This window comes from Hydra vulgaris, chromosome 08 (assembly GCF_038396675.1).
Source record: "Hydra vulgaris chromosome 08, alternate assembly HydraT2T_AEP".
In the NCBI taxonomy this organism is placed as follows: Eukaryota; Metazoa; Cnidaria; class Hydrozoa; order Anthoathecata; family Hydridae; genus Hydra; species Hydra vulgaris.
This window is the reverse complement of record NC_088927.1, coordinates 23,126,921-23,146,191: the sequence shown is the minus strand read 5'-3', so window position 1 is coordinate 23,146,191 and position 19,271 is coordinate 23,126,921. Positions and strand designations below refer to the sequence as shown.

General features: G+C 26.1%; 4 protein-coding genes across 4 annotated transcripts in view; 1 reads left to right on the top strand and 3 right to left on the bottom strand.

Moving 5' to 3' along the window:
- Window positions 1–19,271, top strand: part of LOC100214421 (WW domain-binding protein 11) — a 58,710-nt gene that overhangs the window by 8,301 nt on the left and 31,138 nt on the right. The window contains exons 3-4 of the mRNA XM_065803263.1: window positions 17,347–17,384; window positions 17,603–17,652. Coding sequence (XP_065659335.1) covers window positions 17,347–17,384; window positions 17,603–17,652 — 88 coding nt within the window. The remainder of the gene's footprint in view (window positions 1–17,346; window positions 17,385–17,602; window positions 17,653–19,271) is intronic.
- On the bottom strand, window positions 1,063–3,667 carry LOC136083686 (uncharacterized). The gene is made up of 2 exons (XM_065803264.1): window positions 3,172–3,667; window positions 1,063–2,763 (listed from the first exon to the last, which is right to left on the bottom strand). The coding sequence occupies exons 1-2, from the start codon at window positions 3,467–3,469 to the stop codon at window positions 2,009–2,011; spliced, it is 1,053 nt and encodes a 350-aa protein (XP_065659336.1). The 5' UTR covers window positions 3,470–3,667; the 3' UTR covers window positions 1,063–2,008.
- LOC136083687 (uncharacterized) lies at window positions 4,568–6,300 on the bottom strand. The gene is made up of 6 exons (XM_065803265.1): window positions 6,064–6,300; window positions 5,866–5,960; window positions 5,321–5,404; window positions 5,144–5,178; window positions 4,803–4,849; window positions 4,568–4,682 (listed from the first exon to the last, which is right to left on the bottom strand). The coding sequence occupies exons 1-6, from the start codon at window positions 6,194–6,196 to the stop codon at window positions 4,642–4,644; spliced, it is 435 nt and encodes a 144-aa protein (XP_065659337.1). The 5' UTR covers window positions 6,197–6,300; the 3' UTR covers window positions 4,568–4,641.
- On the bottom strand, window positions 8,260–13,721 carry LOC136084237 (uncharacterized). Its single transcript, XM_065804331.1, has 8 exons — window positions 13,602–13,721; window positions 13,178–13,261; window positions 10,206–10,240; window positions 9,810–9,859; window positions 9,665–9,693; window positions 9,477–9,557; window positions 9,300–9,386; window positions 8,260–8,770 (listed from the first exon to the last, which is right to left on the bottom strand). Exons 1-7 carry the CDS (start codon window positions 13,671–13,673, stop codon window positions 9,336–9,338), a joined length of 402 nt encoding a protein of 133 aa, XP_065660403.1. The 5' UTR covers window positions 13,674–13,721; the 3' UTR covers window positions 8,260–8,770; window positions 9,300–9,335.

The following is a 19,271-nucleotide window of genomic DNA, read 5'->3' as shown; positions in this document are numbered from 1 at the left end:
CTAAAGATATTATTTTTAATAATAAAAACAATATATTTAGCACAAAATAGCTATAGCACAATTAACTATTAAAAAAGGATTTTTATGTTACCACTAAATAAAATTATTTTTACCTCAATAGTTTAGAATTCCAATTTCTTAATAACTGTTGGCTTATGATTAACATAGTAAATTTCATAACATATAAATTTACTAAATTAAAACCTTGTTTCAACAGTAAGCAAACTAATAAAGTAATGACAACTAAAAAAAAAGAATACAATTATGTTTGAACTTTAAAAAAAATATATAAAATCATTTAATTTTTGGATAATTATAATCAGTTATATAAAAATTTAACACAATTAAATTTTAAAAATGCACAACATTGTAAATAAAAATGAAGGAATGTCAATCAGTATATTTTTATCTAAAGTAATAAAAAAGATGAAACCATTTAAGAACAATTTTAAAAATTTCTAATAAATATATATTTAGATACCTTTTTAAAAAAGCATAACACAACATTCTTTTTTTTTACAACTTCCAGCAGAAATTTTTTTACTTTGTCTATTCCTTATTATTTTTTCTAAGAGAAAATATCATCTTAATACAATAAATAGAAAATAATACAACTTCTGCCTTTTTCCACTAATTGCTTGGCTCTCATCCATTTATTAAAAATTCAATGCCTTACTTGACACATATATCCAACCAAATAAATTAAACCAAAAAATTAAAAAAAAAATTTATTAAATCCAAACAATTTATTTATACAAACACCGAAAAAAAATTTATACCAATACCAAAGAAAACTTTGTATTTTTACTATTTTTAATATTAGAAGTTGTTGTATTAAAAATTATTGTATTTAAAAACACTTTGTCAATAACATTTTGTATAATTCTAGTTATTTTAGATGGCAATACATAAGAATGGCTTAACATAAGTATCACTTGAACTAAAAACTAACTAAAAACTAACTAAAAGCTAACTTTACTTAAGAATCACTTACAACTAAAAATTGCTAGCTTTATATATGTTACTTTAACCCTAAAAACGACAAAAGAAAATTAGGAATTGAATATATTATGAATATATTATAGTTTTCCTTTTTCGGTGCGAATTTTAACTAATAAAGATTTCACACCAAATTTTTCTAACAACTGTTTGCACTCAGGCACTGACTCCAAATGTGCTTTTACATCATTTTTAATTAATGGCTTTTTTGAAAGAATAAATTCTTTTAAATATGTATGTACTAATATTAAATCAGCTTGACTAAACTCTTTCCGATTACGTTTTATGAAATTTAATGATGAAGTAGAAGAACCTGCAATGATGTTGCTCTCTTCATAAGATTGAAGGCTATCATCTTTTTTATTATTAAATTCATAATCTGAGCAAAGAAAATCTGAATCATCTTCAGAGACTTGTTTTTTTTTAACAAGATAACGAACATTATCTAAAACTTTTTTTACCTTCTTTGAGTCTGATACATCACCAAGTGAGTACTGATTAAATTTGTTTCTAACATCGGATAATGTTACTCTGCCCATAGAAATTTCTGACTCAAAAATTGAGCTCAATGAAGTTCCTTGATCTTCTGATAATTCTGTTTCTCTAACAATTTTACGAAGCTTCTTACTTGTTTCTGCAGCGTTATTTCTCCTATCAATTTTATCATATGATCGTTCAGCTGTTCTTAAATCATGGCATAGCAAATGTGCAGTATTTTGTTTTAACTCTGGATGCTTGTCATGAACCAATGTTGTGGTGAATTTTCTAAAAATTGTTGGAGTAATACTAGATTTACCAGTACCCTTATGCAAAAAAGATGTAAATTGGGCAGATAGCATCGATGAAGAAATGGAACTACCATTCCAACATAAAAATACATGAGAATCGTCAGTTTTCGATACTCCAAAAAGCATATTGCGCATAAAATTAATGTACTTGTTAACTTTTGAATATAAAGAATGACTTAGCACTATATTAGCTGGCTCTTTATAGCTAGTTTTATGTTTAACTACACTAACAATAAAACCTTCTTTCTTTTCCAAGGCTTTTTAAATTCATTCAAGGTCATGTTGCTTATTGCACCAGGACGAGAGGCGTTGTCACATATAATATAAGTAATTAGGTAATCCCTGGCTAAACAAAATGTAGTTTTTGTAACTTTATTAATATTGCTTGTACTAATAATTTTGTTAGCTTCACAAACAAGGTCTGACTTATCTAAAATAGCAATTTCTTTAGGAGTTGGAAAATTTTCAAAATCATTTCTATCTTTTTCATGCTGGCGTTCTTGAATAGACTTCCATAAGGTCTTTGACCATTTTGATATCTGTGTTTTAATTTTTGTATGTCTTTCAATTGTAATGATATCTGTTCGTTCCTTAATGATACAAAAATCTAAAAAATGTTTTATTGAGCTAAGATATGTTTTTATTGTCCCAGGTTTTTTATTTTCTTTATTAAGCTTAACCATCCATGAATTTAAAAATGAATGGCAACTAAGATTATTATAATTAATATCATATTCGCCTGCATGCCTGACAATGCCCAGTATGATACCTTTGTGTTTTAAGGCACTTCTTTTTGGTTTGCGACCCCCATCAATACTAATAAGCCACTCAACAAAATCATTCATAAGCTGATCTTCTGAACAAGATGTCATGTAAAATTTGTCAGGTAAATCTTCAAAATCAGCAGATTCAATTGAATCGTCAGACATAGAATAACAAGTATCACTACTAGTATTTTCACTGCATTTTGAATTATCTATAACAAAGGTATTTAAAAATATATATAATCAAATATGCCATCTTGAAACAAACATAAACAATAATAATTTTACAAAATAATAACAGAACAATATGCAAATGTATCCATTTTCGGTTTGATAACAATATGGTTCCCTTACCATTTAATTTTTTATTTCCAAATAATTAAAGATAATAGAACATAACCTTTTCTGTTTCATCAACTTTTCTATTGCTTTTTTTTCTGTTTTTCAAATTAAATATTGTTTTGATTTATAACAATAAAAACTTAGCTACTTAATTGCCAAAACCACAAAACTAAACTTATAGTTGCAAGTTCAAAAAAAATATTTAAATTACAAAATGTTTTTGGATTAAAAATACAGTCCTGTTAAAATTTAGAAATGTACTTTTTTGCTTTACTAACCTCTTCCATTAAACCTAGTGGCAATGTATTGTGAAGCCAACCAATCTTCATCACTTTCTGTTGATGAACTTAAAAAATGTTCACCTTGTTTAAACACCTCTCTATCAAAATAAGGTTCAAGACTTGGAATCTTTGAATCCAATGCTTCTGGGTGATCTTCAAACTCAGATTCGCTGCTTGATTTTTCATAAACATTAACAGCTTTTGCTACCATAATTTTCACATCATCATTTGAAAGTTTATGGAATTGTCTTAAATGGTTTCCAAGTCTTTGAACTTCTTTTGTACAAAAATTCATCGGACATATTTTTTTTTTATATTTTTGCACTTTAGAATGCCTTTTTGAGGGTGAAATAATTTTTCGTTTTAAGTTAAGTCCGAAGTTTAACCGTGCATTTGATGCTTTAAGTTTGTCCCAATTATGTTTTCTTGAAGTCAAATGTCTTTTTAAATTAGCAACTGACCTGAAATGCAACAATAAAAACTCAAAAAATTAAAAATAAAAGTAATAATTAATTAGACAAATTTTTGACTCACTCTCCACATTTAGGACACTTAACTTTACGACGGACCATGTTCCCTGCTTTTTCATTATGCTAAAATAATAAATTATTTAATACTTTGTTAAATAATAATTTTTTGAATAAATAATAAAATACCACTTTGTTAAATAATCAAATAAAAGTTTGTTCACAATACAATATCAGTTTACAATAAAAGTAAACGATAAAACATAAAGTTTACAATAAAAGTAAAAATGCAATAAAAGTTTGCTCACAATACAATATTATGATTTAGCTAATTGTATGCTTAATTAATTGTATACTAAAATTTTAATTTTTTTAATTATTGTTAAGCTGTTACTAAAATAGACAAATACCGTGATTATTTCCTTTTTTTGGCGAATACAATCGACTACTTGAGTATGGCTGATTGTACTTTCGATGTTTTCTTGTATTAGCTGTTAATAAAGTAGTTAATCCAGTAATTAACACATTGAAAAGCATTTAAAATTCTTTCAAAAAGTGTTGTCAAACATTGGAGGAACAGATAGAGTTTAAATTTTAATTATAGTTTAAATTAATTAGTTCAATTGAAGTTTAAAATATGTTTATCTTTAACATAAACCTGTCCTGTTTGCATTGTTTCATCATTCCTGTTTGCATTTTTTATCTCTTTAAGTTGTTTATTTTCTGTTACCTGAAATTATGGTAGATATATTTTTATATTAGAAAATTATTCCTATGGAAAAAATATTATAAAATACTAACTCTATGGTCAATAATATTTTTCCAGCCAAAACAAGGCCAAAAACAATTTTGTTTTAACAATGATGATGATGATGATGATGAAAGTGATGATGATGGTGATGATGATGATGATGATGATGATGCTGATGATGATGGTGGTGGTAGTGGTGGTGGAGGTTTTCAAGTTATAACTCATAAATGATAAACAACATTATTAAGATTAAAAATATACCTCTACAACTTTAACTGCAATATTTGTTTCTAAATAAATAATAATTACCCAAAAAAAACAAGAATACCTTAGCTTTTATAAAGATGCCATACCAATTATTATCACAATTAGTCATAAATTATTAATTAATTTAATCATAAATTTATTACCTTCAAAATCATCCTCATCTGAATATTCATTTAACTGTTCATTAGTCCTGAAATAAAACAAAAAATGTTTTTCAAAAAAAGCCATGTTCATTATAGTTTCTAGGCAATAAACATTTATAAGGCTAGAGTTTTTACTCTTATAAACGTCTTTCAAAGTATGTTATAATAAACATTAGTTTATAAATACAATATATAAATTCATTGAAGTTATGAAATAAAATACATGTCATGAATTTATAAATTTTACTCCTTACACGAACATTAACATTAAAAATAATACAATAATTTCAGTTTAAAAAAATGATAATATATAAACATTCTTATAGTGATTAAATTTATACCTTTCTAGAGAGTATGAACTAATTAATACTTCAGCCTAAAGTAAAAGATATAGTAAAAGTATAACAAATTTTATATATGTGTGTGAGTGTATGTATGTGTGTGCATGTGTGCCTATATATAAACATACAAACAATTAAACACACATAAATATAATTTTAATTTAAAACTCTAAAAACCTTGATTCTTGATATTCCTTCCAACTTCGCAAAAAGATATAATATAGCTTCAGGAATTAATACTTTGAATGCATAATCATTAAACTACAAAATATTAAATTAAAATATATATATATATATATATATATATATATATTTATATATATATATATATATATACAGGGTGGCCACTCAAATTTGAAAATGAAATTCCATGACTTTTCCATGACTCTTCATAAACTTTTATGATAAATCACTAGAGTAAAATATTCAGTACTCGCCATGCACTAAGCATGTGCAACTTGGTCATTATAAAACATGCAAGCCAAAAACTAATTGGTAGAAAGTTCTGAAATCATGTCTAAAAAAACTTTTTCCATGACCAAATAAAATTCCATGACATTTCCATGATTTCCATGACCTTTGGCCACCCTGTATATATATTTATACTCTAGCGCTAATAGACGCACTTTTTCTACTTTAACGATTTTTTTTACAACCTAAAACAGCAATTTTATTTGGAGTATTACTATAAATAATTATATCTATTATCGATTCTGAATTACCTTAAGATTTTTAAAGGATAAACCTATAGCACGAAATAAGTCATCTTTTTTATCATTCGGCAATAGAGACATAAGATCTTGATCCATGAGGTTTTCTTTAAAATAGAAATCCAAATAAATAATACAAATTAATACTAATTCAAAATTAAAAAAATTATATTTATAATGATTTTTTTCACCAATTTAATCCAAGCTTACTTTTTAACTTTCCTCCAGCTTTATACATATTATGCCTGTAACTATAAAGCTGTAAAAAAAAATTTTTTAATCTTACTCTCACACAATAAATATATAAGCTATAAATTTGCAAAATCATGTATATAAAATACATATACTTGTCCAGAATAAATAGAAGTTAGCAATGGCGAAGTTGAAATTTCTTGTATTGACTGAGTTGTAAAATTTTTGAAAGCTAAATTAAATTAAATACCTATATATATACTAATTCATAATATATATATATATATATATATATATATATATATATATATATATATATATATATATATATATATATATATATATATATATATATATATATATATATATATTTATATATATATTCCTTTTAACTGTCCTCCTTTTCTAAACTAAAGTGGCCCAACTATATAATATAAAAAGAATATATCTTTAGATGAAAATTCCAACATATTGATAGAAAACGAATTGGTAAGAAATATCATATCAATAGAAAAATACTTGTTTAAATAAAGTATTTCTAAGTATTTCATTAAAATATATACTTTAATGAAATTGTTCTAATTTTTTATCCTTCTATTCATTGTAAAATATATATACATATGTATTTATATGTGTGATTTTGTGTGGTTATGTGTTTGTGAATGTATATAATCAGGTGCATATTGGGATATATATATATATATATAAATATATGTATAAATATGTACCTCTTTCAACTATAACACCTTTTTCAGAGTAAGAAACACCACAAAATGAATCTATTCATAATAATCAGAGCAATAAGTGAAATGTAATAAAAAAAAATACATAAAAAAAAAAATAACTCAGAAAATATATAAAATAACAAAAAAAATTAAATTTCATACCTGCAAGTCTTGCAAATTTTGTACATATCATTTTCCCATAATCTATCTATTTTATCTAATATATCTTGAGTATCGATTGGTTTTTTGCATAGCACACATGGTGCCAAAAAATTTTCTTGCATAAATTTAGATTTATTTGGTAACTTTTTAAATAAGAAACTATTTATAATTTAATTTACTTTTAAAAGCATTTTAACATACTCAAAATGCCACTAAAAAATATTAAGTCACTAAAAGAAAAGTATTTCAAATCTGTATTTAAGTTTTAAATATAATTCATTGAGTTTTTTAGTAAAACTTTTACTAATAATATCAAATATTTTAGCATCATAAACTATTATTTATACTTATAGCATCATAAATTACTTATAGTATAAATAAGTTATCATATAATACTAATTAGTATAAAAATATATTAAGTTAATTAACTTTACATCTTAAAGATACTAAAGATTTTTGTATCGCGGATCAATTTAAAAAAATCTTGATCTATTTGTGATGATGACTAATAACTTTTGAATGCAGCTCTTTATTCAACTGATTTTTTTTAAATACTTATTCACCACGTGTAGATCAACAGGTAATTTGATTTGTATTAATTTTTGAAGTAGTTTTTAAGATTAATCTCTTTAAAATCACAAAAAATTTAAATCCCATAGCATACTTGCTATCATTATTTAGTTGAAGTATAAAACCAACTTGTTCAAAAGTTATTAGCTGTTAAAAACGATGAAAAAAAACTTTTGCTTGTAGAGTGAAAATTCATGCAAAATGGCTCACTTTTTAAATAGTCTTTTCTCAAGAACCATATTAGATATTGATCTAAAATTTTCAAAACATGCTTTTCTCATATATATGTACAAAATCAGAAAGTTTCAATAAAATCTGAGATGGTCCCATAATGAACCCCATTAAAATTTGCTCCACTTGGCATGGAATGACCCGATATCTCTCTGTAAGTAAAGTTATTTTAAAATAATTTTTAACAGCTTATAATCTTTCACAATTGGATGGAATATTTATCGCAATTAATATTCCATCTTTTATATACTGTTATTAAAACTTATACATAAAGAATTAGTAACAAATAAACTATAATAAATAAATATAGACAGTACATTTTATACTTGCATAAGCCTTGCAAAACTTTTATATAAATTATTCAAACTAAAAAGAATATCAATTAAGATAATTTTATAAAATAAATTTGAATGAGCTAATAAGCTACAGTAAGTATCAAACTTTATTCATCTTAAAGACAAACCATGTAAAAGAAGGAGAAAAAAAAAAAATTCTCTTTAAATAATACATATTAATAAATCTCCAATTCTTTCAAAAACTTTTTGCGAAAATAAATTGTATTTATAACTTCCAATATGCTTTCAAATAAAAGTCAAATAAAAGTGCAAAAGCAAATTTTTTAAAAATACTATATTTAAGTACTGTGCTTAGTAATTTATGATATCAGGTTTACTTTACAATGCTAAAATAGTCAGTTTACCAATACAACTGTTTTTTTAGTAGAAGTACAACATAAAACCTTTTAAAGCCTTTGAAAACACCATGATGGATTACCATAAACAATTAAAAAACATTTCCACTTGTAATACTAATAACTGATGCTGATATTTTATATAGAAAATTGATTCATAATAAGAATAATTTTATATTTTTCTACTATATTTCACTTTATATATTGTAATTTTGAACGCCTTTTTGAAGGTGATATGACTTTTCGTTTCAAGTTTAGCCCAAAGTTTAATCGGGCATTTGATGCCTTATTTTCATCCCATTCATGTTTTTTTGATTTTAGATGTCCTTTTAAGTGAGCAACTGACCTGAAAGAAAATTAAGAAAAGTTTAGGCTAAAATTGAAAGTGAAAAGAAAATAAAAATTTTTAAATAAAAAGTTTAAAGACCATTTTTCAAACATTTAGTAAACAAAATGAAAATAATTAAAATAATGTATAAAAAACTCACTCGCCACACTTAGGACAAAAAACTTTACGTCGTTTAACTTTTATTTCACAATTCTAAAATCAATAAAATATACAACAATATGTAACATAAAACTGCTGGTAAAAACGTGTTTTAATGTTTATTTGTTAGCATAAACTTATAACTGAAATCAGTGCCGTACCCAGCTGTAATATCATACCGTTTTACCGGTATGGGCGCCCAAACTAATGCACCCAAACTAAAAACTGCACTTATCTTAAATTACAACATTTGTAATGTCTAACCCTCCCTCCTCCACGGAGCCTGGTATGGAGGCTTCCATATCAAGAAGGTTGAGAAGAGGAAAAAATTGTATAAACTGTAGCACCCAAACTAATGCTCGGTACGCCACTGGAAATAGACATATACCTTGTTTACTTCCAATGGCACTTCATCTTCAATAACTTAAGTTGGTACCTGATTCTTGCTCATTTTTTTATCTTTAACCGTAAGTAGCTTTAAAAAAAAAAAATTAATTAATAATTTAGTCAACAAAATATTTCTCTACAATGCCATTATGTAGAGGGTAAGCACTTTCTATTTAACCTGTTCAATTTGCAATGTTTCACTTTCTTGCTTGTTTATCCTTTCGAGACCTTCAATTTCTGTATTTCCGCCTTCTATTACCTGCAATCAAAATAGTTACTTTTTGGAATTACAAAAATGTCATCATCATCATCATCATCATCATTTCAAACTTAATCACACAATTGATATTAATATGAATGGTATACCTCTCCTTTTTTAAATAGAGTACTTGTTACTAAAGTAAAAATAATGTCATACAAAAAAATTTATTTAAAAATTAAATTAAAAATATGTAAATTAGAAGAAAGCTTATAAAATACTTTTATAAATTAATAAACAGTAATAAATTACCCAAAAAATCTATATCATCATCTGAAAATTTATTCAACAGCTCAGTTGTTCTGAAATGAAAAAAGAAAAAAAAATTATAAAAAATTAATTAAAAAATATATTATAGATTCTAAAAGTAACAAAAAACAAACAGTTTTTTTTATTATTAACATGTAACAAGTCTTTCACACTAAACCATTTTTTGTAAATAGTTGCAAAATGCTGCAAATTCCACTAATTAAAATTAATTTATTAAATATAAGCAGCCCATAAAAACCCATAAAAAGGTAATATACTAATTTTCAATATTCAAACTCTACAAAGAACAACAAACAAATTACTTTCTTATCTGTGCAGGTCAAGAAATACTTTTGCTTTATAAATAATGATGTTATAATAAAAATATTACAAATTTACCTTTGTAAAGAGTAAGTACTTAACAATACTTCAGCCTAAAATATAATCGATTTGATAAATGTATAATAAATTAGCTTTCTGCAACAAAAAAAGGTCACCCCCAAAATAAAAATTTGATTTACCATTTTTATACATTCATTTTTGACCGATGTTTTAATCTTAAGCTTAATTCTCAGCTTAATTCTATTTATTTTATTATTTTGTTATGAATTTATAAATATAACGCCACACGTTACCATGGCAACGAAACGGCCGTGTGCCGGCAAATACTTAGAATTGTTATGTGATGACGTCATTGTGTTACCACGGTGATATAGACGACTGTAACAGACTGTAGAAGATTATAGAACTTAGTAGAACATTCTGGAAGCTCTAAATAATTATATAAGCGAGCTGCTGTCAGAGCTCAGTGTTGATAATGTGAATAGTTCTATGAAGTACTCTGCGTGTAACTGAGCTAATAAGGAACTACTGTAGCGAACTAAAGACGCTGTAAGTGTACGAAGTATAAGTAGTTGTAGCATTATCGTTAGGATACGGACTGGATTATCGAACTGTTATCAACATTGACTGGATTATCGAACTATAATTGGATTACTATACAGTTAAAGTATTTTATTAATTAAACGACTTTATTAAACGGATATTTACGCTCAGCTATCCGTAAAGTCGTAACAATATTATATGATGTCTCACAAGAAAAGTCATACCACAGTAACAAAGAACAAGAAGACTTGGACTAAAAATTTGGTGAGATTTCAAGAGTCACACAGAAGAAGAGGAAGCGTGGCTGTAGAAGAACATTCACTCGATGAAAAATCCAGAATACCACTTCAATTGCAGATCGTAGGAAGATACCAGTTTCTCGGAGCATATGTTAAAGGAAGAAAAGAACGAATAGACCAAATTTCTAAGGAAATTACAAAATTGTGGGACAATAAACTGAATTTTCCACGTGTGTCTGATCAAGTGATAAGAGCAAAGCTTATGAAGGTGCTGAAGGTCTATGATGAATGTGTCAAGCATGGAAAATATGATGTTCTCAATGCATTATTTGACATCACGAAAGTGAATGGCCAGTGGTTATCCTCGGAAGATAAACGTCTATACCACCTACAAAAAGAAAGTAAAGGACAGGTGGGGTACTCAACAGGACAAGTGGCAAGTAAAGAAACCATTCACCCTTCCAAGAGAAGGAAAGTCCAGTCTGGAACAGCAATACCTTCCACATCACAAGTCCTGTCTACCACAGACAGTGGTACTGAATCTGAAAACTGCAAAAGTAAGAGTGAAGATGATGAAGACGACGACGGTGATAAAGACGATGATGAGGACACTCAGAAAAAAACTAGAAAGCACTACAAAAGTAAATTTGCTGTAAGTATGGTTACATCAAGTGGAGTTTCCACAAAGAAAGCTGCTAAAATATGCAATGTATTATCACAACAAGGTATTGATATTCCAACTCCAAGTCAATCAGCAATTTACAAGTCCATATTCAAAGAGGCAGGTAAATTAAAAAAAGAAATGATACAACAACTTAAAATGGAACAGTGGTCCTTACACTTTGACGGCAAACGAATAGATGATAAGGAATATCAGGTAGTTGTACTTCAGAATGAAAGAACTGACGTGAAACTTGATGCACTGCGTTTAAAAGATGGCAAAGCTGAAACTGTTGCTGAAAAAATTGCCAAACTTATTGATGAATACAATTTGTGGAATTCAATTAAGATGATCATTACTGATACAACAAACGTCAATACTGGGAAGAGAAATGGAGTTGTTGTGAAGTTGCAACGTATGTTTAAATTAAAGGGTGTCACAATACCACAATTTATCGGTTGTCAGCATCACGTACTAGACAGGATTCTCCGTCTGGTGATGGACGAAGAACTTGGGGGTGATACCAAATCTCCAAACATTGAATACCCATTTGTGTCTGAACTGTTGAATAAGTATGATGAACGGAAGGATAAGTTTGTGAATGGAACTGTAGAAATTCTTGATAAATCAGGGTGGAGAGACGATATGAAGTTTTTGTACCATTTAACAAGAGTGTTTAGGTTCTATGAAGAACAAAGAAACTTCCCTCTGATTCACTTTCAGAACATTCCTAATATGAGCAATGCCAGATGGAACTCAAGAGCCATTCTCGCCATTCTGGCGTTCATTATTATGCCTGAAGCGAGAAAGAATTTGGAGAAGGTTTGCAGGTTCATTTCATATGAGTGGGCAGAACATTGGTTTAGTAGTCAAAAGTACAATGACAATGACTTCAAGAATTTATCTGATGTATTGAAGCCTTACAAAAAGGCATTGCAGTCATTCAAAAATCACTGGAAGAAAGAGCCATCCGTCATCGACATACCACGAAGTAATCAGATAGCTGAACGTGCAATCAAGGTGATGCAAGACCTGTATGCTTCCTGCAGAAAGAAAGACAAACTGCAACTTCGATTCATTCTAAGTAATAAGCGCTAGACTCTTTATGAGACGTGAGCATCATGTGACCCATGTACTAAACACAGTAGGCCTATAGACACAGACAGTTATGTATATTGTTGTACTAGACGCTTTGATACTGTTAATTTTGTAATACTTGTATAATTATATATCACATAATGTTTTTTGTTATATCACAGTACATGTTGCATAAATAAATAAAATAACAACAGGAGTATGACTCTTACAACATCTTCAGCCTTTAATATTCATTTACTGTACAAAAGTGTACCTATTGAAAATTCGATTTTTTGGTTTTGGGGTGACCTTTTTTCAAAATATGTCAAAATGAAACATCTATTCGTTCTTTTTACATAAAAGTTCATTGAATTACGATACAGGCCTAGTAGGTTGCAAAAAAGTCATATCCCTAATATACATATACATATGCGTATATTATACGCATATGTATATATACACACATAGTATATGTAGTATGGATAGATTTTAATTCATTAAAAGCATACTTTAATTCTTGAAATTCCTTCTAGTTTTGCAAAGAGATATAGTATTGCTTCAGGAAGCAACACTTTAAATGTATAATCACTAGTCTAAACAGAAAATTATTTTTCAAAAGAGTTACACTATGCTGATTTTTCACAAAAATATATTTTAACTATTAGAACTATATTAGACGTTACCCGGTAACAGGGTAAAGCATCTAGACATTACCAGATAACAGGGTAACGTAACAGGGTAACTTTAATTTTATTTATATAAATAATTTCATTCATAAATACATCAATAATAATAATACATCAATTGAATATATATATATATATATATATATATATATATATATATATATATATATATATATATATATATATATATATATATATATAAATATATATATATATATATATTTATTGATAAAATTTCATTCCTTACCTTAAGACTATTAAATGATTTAGAAATAGCGTATATAAGATTGTCTTTTATATCCTCTGATAAAAGGTACATTAAGTCTTGGTCAATAAGGTTTCCTATAAAACATAATTGCAAATAAATAAATAACTTTGATAAATTTTAAAACTATTTATTTACCATCTATTTATTTTATTCTTATTTTAAAATATAACCCTTTAAATGATGTTTACTTTTTGCCTTCCCACCAGAATTATAAATGTTGTGTCTGTAACTATACAGCTAGTAAAGAATAAAAAAGTTTGAAAATTTTCTAAAAAAATGTAACCAAAAAACAATCTATAAAACGCACATACATGTATAGATGATATGTAAATATATAAATATATAAATGGTTTTAAGTATGCCAAATACATAAACACCGAATCTCCAAATTAATTAAAAGAAAACTATAATTTTTTTTACAAAAAACACATACTTAACCAGAAAAAATAGACAAGAGTAACGATGAAGATGAAATTTCTAGTATTGATTGGGCTGTAAATTTTTTAAATACTAAAAGAAATAATAAAAATTAATCATGTATATATATATATATATATATATATATATATATATATATATATATATATATATATATATATATATACACATCTGCATAGATAGATGTATATATAATCGTATGTATATACAGTCGATGTATGCACTGAAGCCCTCACCTATCCCTAAATCAGTGTGACACCATAGTGCTGACTGAAGTATACAACATCAGTTTTATATATATATAATAATATATATATATATATATATATATATATATATATATATATATATATATATTATATATGTATATATATATATATATATATATATATATATATATATATATATATATATTTATATATTTATATATATATAATATATATATATATATATATAAATAACATATATATATATATAAACATAGAAAACAATTTTTGCCTAAACTCTAGTTAAATATATTTAAAACCGGTAATAAATACAATAATATTTTAATAAAAATATGCAATATAAAACGATAATATCTCCCAACTTACAATCATTGTCCTAATTGTGCAAATACATACCTCTTTCAACTAATAAAACATTATCAGGATAAGAAATACCGCATGAAGAATCTGTACATAAATAATAGATTAGCTTGTGTAATTAAGCAAATATAATAAATAATCAAACAAAATAAATTTAATACCTGCACAAGCCTTGCAAATTTTGAAAGCATCGTTTTCCCATAAGTTACATTCACATGAGTTATTAATTGATCTTTTGCACAGTACACAGTTTGGAGTTAAAACATTTTCTTCTAACATTTTTAATTAATTCTTTAATCTTAAAATATAAATAGTTTTTTTTATAAATAGTTAATTTATTTATAGAATTATTTGTCGAACTTTAAAAACATTTATTCAATATAGAAAATTAACGTAATAATTATTACACTTGAGAGCACAAGTTATTTAGTATCAATTTTGGAGAGAATCTACTTATTACTAAATCTTAAGTTTAGTTCAACAATGATTTCAACATAAAATCTGAAGAAAAACTTATGATCTTTTTATATTGAGAATATTTATGATATTTCATTAATTATAGTACTAAAAAACATAAGAACTTACACCATTAGGTATTTCAAATATTAACTTTGAGATATTAATATTAACTTTAATACCAATTACCAATTAATAATACCTTTGAACAAACCTTTGAAATTTGTCAAAGGTATTATTAATTTGTATAATTATTAACAAATGGTTTAACAACATTTTTGATTTACAATAAACACTCATTTGTTACCTAAATACTATACAAGGTACTGTATTGTATGCATGTAAGTAATTTTACATCAGTGATTGATGTAGACTACGTTATATACATATATATGTATATGTACATCATATATACGATGTACTTACAGTGTATGTACATCATATGTATGTAATGTGTGTATGATACACACATTATATACATATGATATATTAAAGGCATTGTGACAATAATAACTTCAATTCAAAGGTATTGTGTCAGCAAGGATCTCAAATTTTGAGATCCTCTCTGATGTAAGTTCTATGTTGTTTTAGTAATATAAGTAATGAAACAGTACTGTATTTTTGAGTAATTTATTAATTAGTATAATTAGCCGAAACAAAGTTTAATAAAATTTTAATAACAAACTAATTACTATCTGAGGTACCAATAAATTTGTGTCTATTGTTGATAATAAAGTTTGATAATAAAGTTAGATTATCTTAATCTAACTTTACTATCAATCTTAATTAATTAATATATAGCCAATATCATTATTCAACTTATTTTAAATATGATTGCATATATGTTCAAAATTATTATTATTTATTAATATGTTATCCTTCTAACTATATCTCAATCGAAATTTATTACTATATCAATCTTAATATAACGTCCCACTAATACATTAAACTCTGCCATTTTAAAATTTGTAAATTTGCTCACTTACTCATTTATCTTAAAATAAATATGTTTTACGCGGAATGCCCTCATGTTACTATGTAGCGTAACATGAGGGCAGTTTTTGCCCTCATGCTACGCACAATTCGTAAGATGAGAGCAAATTCGTAACATGAGGGCATTCCGCGTAACATGAGAGCAAAAACGTAACATAAGGGCAAAATTCGTAGCGCCAGGGCAATGCAATTTGTAACATGAGGGCAACCAGGATTACTACTACTACTACTACTACTACTACTACTACTACTACTACTACTACTACTACTACTACTGCTACTACTTATTAAGTGTTAGTAAGACCTAGTATTTTTACTTATTTTCTATTATAAAGTAACTTATAACTTAATAGTGGTTGCTTGCAACGTTGTTGGAAGTAAATTAGAGTTTAAAAAAATATAAATATATGCCAGTATTTAATAAATAGTAAATGTATGCATAAAATTATAATATATAAAGTATTATAAATTTTTTTCAAGCCCCTGCTTGAATTTACGTAAATAAAAACTTCAGCAATATGCTGAAACTTATATTTACATAAAGCTGAACAATTACTCAGTGTTTTTGGAGTAAATTGCTTAGCTTTAGCAAGTTTGCTAAAATTTTTATTCACGTAAAGCTGAACAATTACTCCAAAAACGCTGAGTAAAAGCAATTGCTTTTTTTTATTCACCTGGCCTATTTAATGTTTTGTTTTGTATGCTTTTTGTCAGCAAAGTTTAGGTTAAAGTTAAAACATATTATCAAGTCAACAAAGTCATACTCAAGTGGTTCAACTTACTTGAGTATATTGAAACTACTTTTTTTTATTATTATTTTGTTTAATGCAATTGCATTAATTTTATGTTTTTGTTATTTGTGTCATTATTATTTTGTCGTAGTATTCTTTTATATGTTATACAGTTAAAGCTATATGTTTTACTTAAAGGAGTTGTTTAACTGTTTTGGCTGAATTTCGAACTAAAAATAAACTAATGACAAAGACTGTACAAGTACGATGGTTTTAATATAAATTAAAAGTTTTGGTTCAAATTGGCATTGCAAACATAGTTCTCTGATTGCTTATTCAGAGACTCAATTATGTAAAATTATATAAGAAACATGAAATGATTTCTTATAAAAAAAAAAACAAGAAAAAAAAAAGGATTTATTTACAAAAACACTGCAAGTTTGCTTTTAAATTTTAAAAGTTTTTAAAAACTTCTAAAGATTTATATATTTTATGAATATATGTTTTATGGTTTCACAGGAAAAGACTGACAAAGATAAATATGCAGAAATAAAGAAGTAAGTTATTAAATAGCTAAAGAATTAATTGAATTAGTCCTTTATAAGTTTTGTTTGAATTATTTGTAAAATAGTTTGTTTTTTCTACAAATTTTTAATTTTATTTTTTTAATTTTATTTTTGAACTTTTTTGTTAATTATTTTTTATAATTATATATATATATATATTTTTTACAATCAGTTATTACATTGTAATGTTAAATATATATTTTTTACAGGTACCAAGTTGAATGTGACAGAAAAAGGCATAAAGCTTATCTTGCATATCGTAAGCTTTACATTTATGTTTTTCTTTTTATCCAATAAAAAGTTGCACTTAATATTATTTAGAGTAATTAGGCTGGTGAGTACCTTTAACGTGTCCCCTCTAATAAAGTTTAAATTATTAAAAAAAATTTGTTCTGAAACTATTGATACATATTTTTGACAATTTCTTGGTCATTTGTAAATTAAATTAAAAAATAACATATAAAAGAATAAATAATTATGTTAAGTTTGGTTTAATTTATATTATATTTAAAAATAACTAATATATGTTCTATTGGAAACATACAAACATGGACACTAACAACTTGACTACAAATTAAAAATGTGACCACAAAAAAATTTTTACAGCTACAAAATTAAATATAAGCTAATAAGTAAAATATTTTTTAAGAGTAAACAGTATTTTTTTAAATTAGAATAGTTAATTTTTTTAATTTGTCGTATACAGTATCCAAGGTCAAGAATAATAAAGCTTGCGTTATATAAGATTACGGGCAATGTCTAAAATTAAATAAAGCTTTTCTTTCCAACAGAATACAAAAAGAAAATGATATTGGATTACCTGTTTTGCATTGTTTTAAGAACGGCTCGGTGATCGGCTCGACAAGAGCTTGTTCATGTTCAGCTCGAATGGTAAACGAGCCGGGCTTGCACAAAAAATTAGGCTCGTTTATATTGGCTCGATATTGGCTCGATTAAAGCTCGAATATATATATATATATATATATTTATTTATCCAATGCAATGAGAGTAAGACTTATATTTGTGAAAATGTAATTTGAACTATTAGAGTGCAGTGTTTAATAGGAATTATTATGTTTGTGAGAGTTTACATTATGTTTGAACTTTGAACATTAAGTTTGAACATTGAACTATTAGATTTAACTTTTATTTTGAACTATTAGATTTGTGGGATCTTATTTAATTATGTTGTTTATTTGCATGTTTAATAGACTGTAGGATTGTTTATGTTGTTTGTTGATTTGGACTTGTATTATTTATAGACGAGCCTTTAACGAACAATTTTTTTTTACTAAACAAGCTTTAAACTAACAGGTTACAATAATTATTTTGAGTTTTAAACCAGTCGAGCTCGAGCAACATGTAAAACGAGCCAAGCCCAAACAATACTAATCCTTAACGAGCCGAGCTCGAACAAAGAATCTCATGTTCAAAATGAGCTCGAGCCGAGATTGAACACTCCTAATATGTAAACGAGCCAAGCCCTGGCAAGCTTGGCTCATTCGGCTCGATTTACAGGCCTAGTATTAAGATATTGATTTTAGGAAGTATTAAGGTGCATTTAGTTTGTAATTGATTTAGTTATGCTTTTTATGTAATTTCTGACCTTTTTTATTTGTTCTATTTAATACTTGTAATTTTAAATAATTAACCTGTTGCTAGAGCTATTGCACACAAAAATTAGGTGAAGATTAAGGAGTTAAAAAGACATAAATGCAAATAAAGACACACACTGTTATGTCACTAAAATACTTTAGGAATTGAAGTACTTTGACTACAAGACAAGATGTGCTAAACTTTTCCTTACTTTACTCATGAAAAAACATGATGATCTTATATAAAGTTTCAAATTTTAAAGCAAAACTGAGTTCATTAATT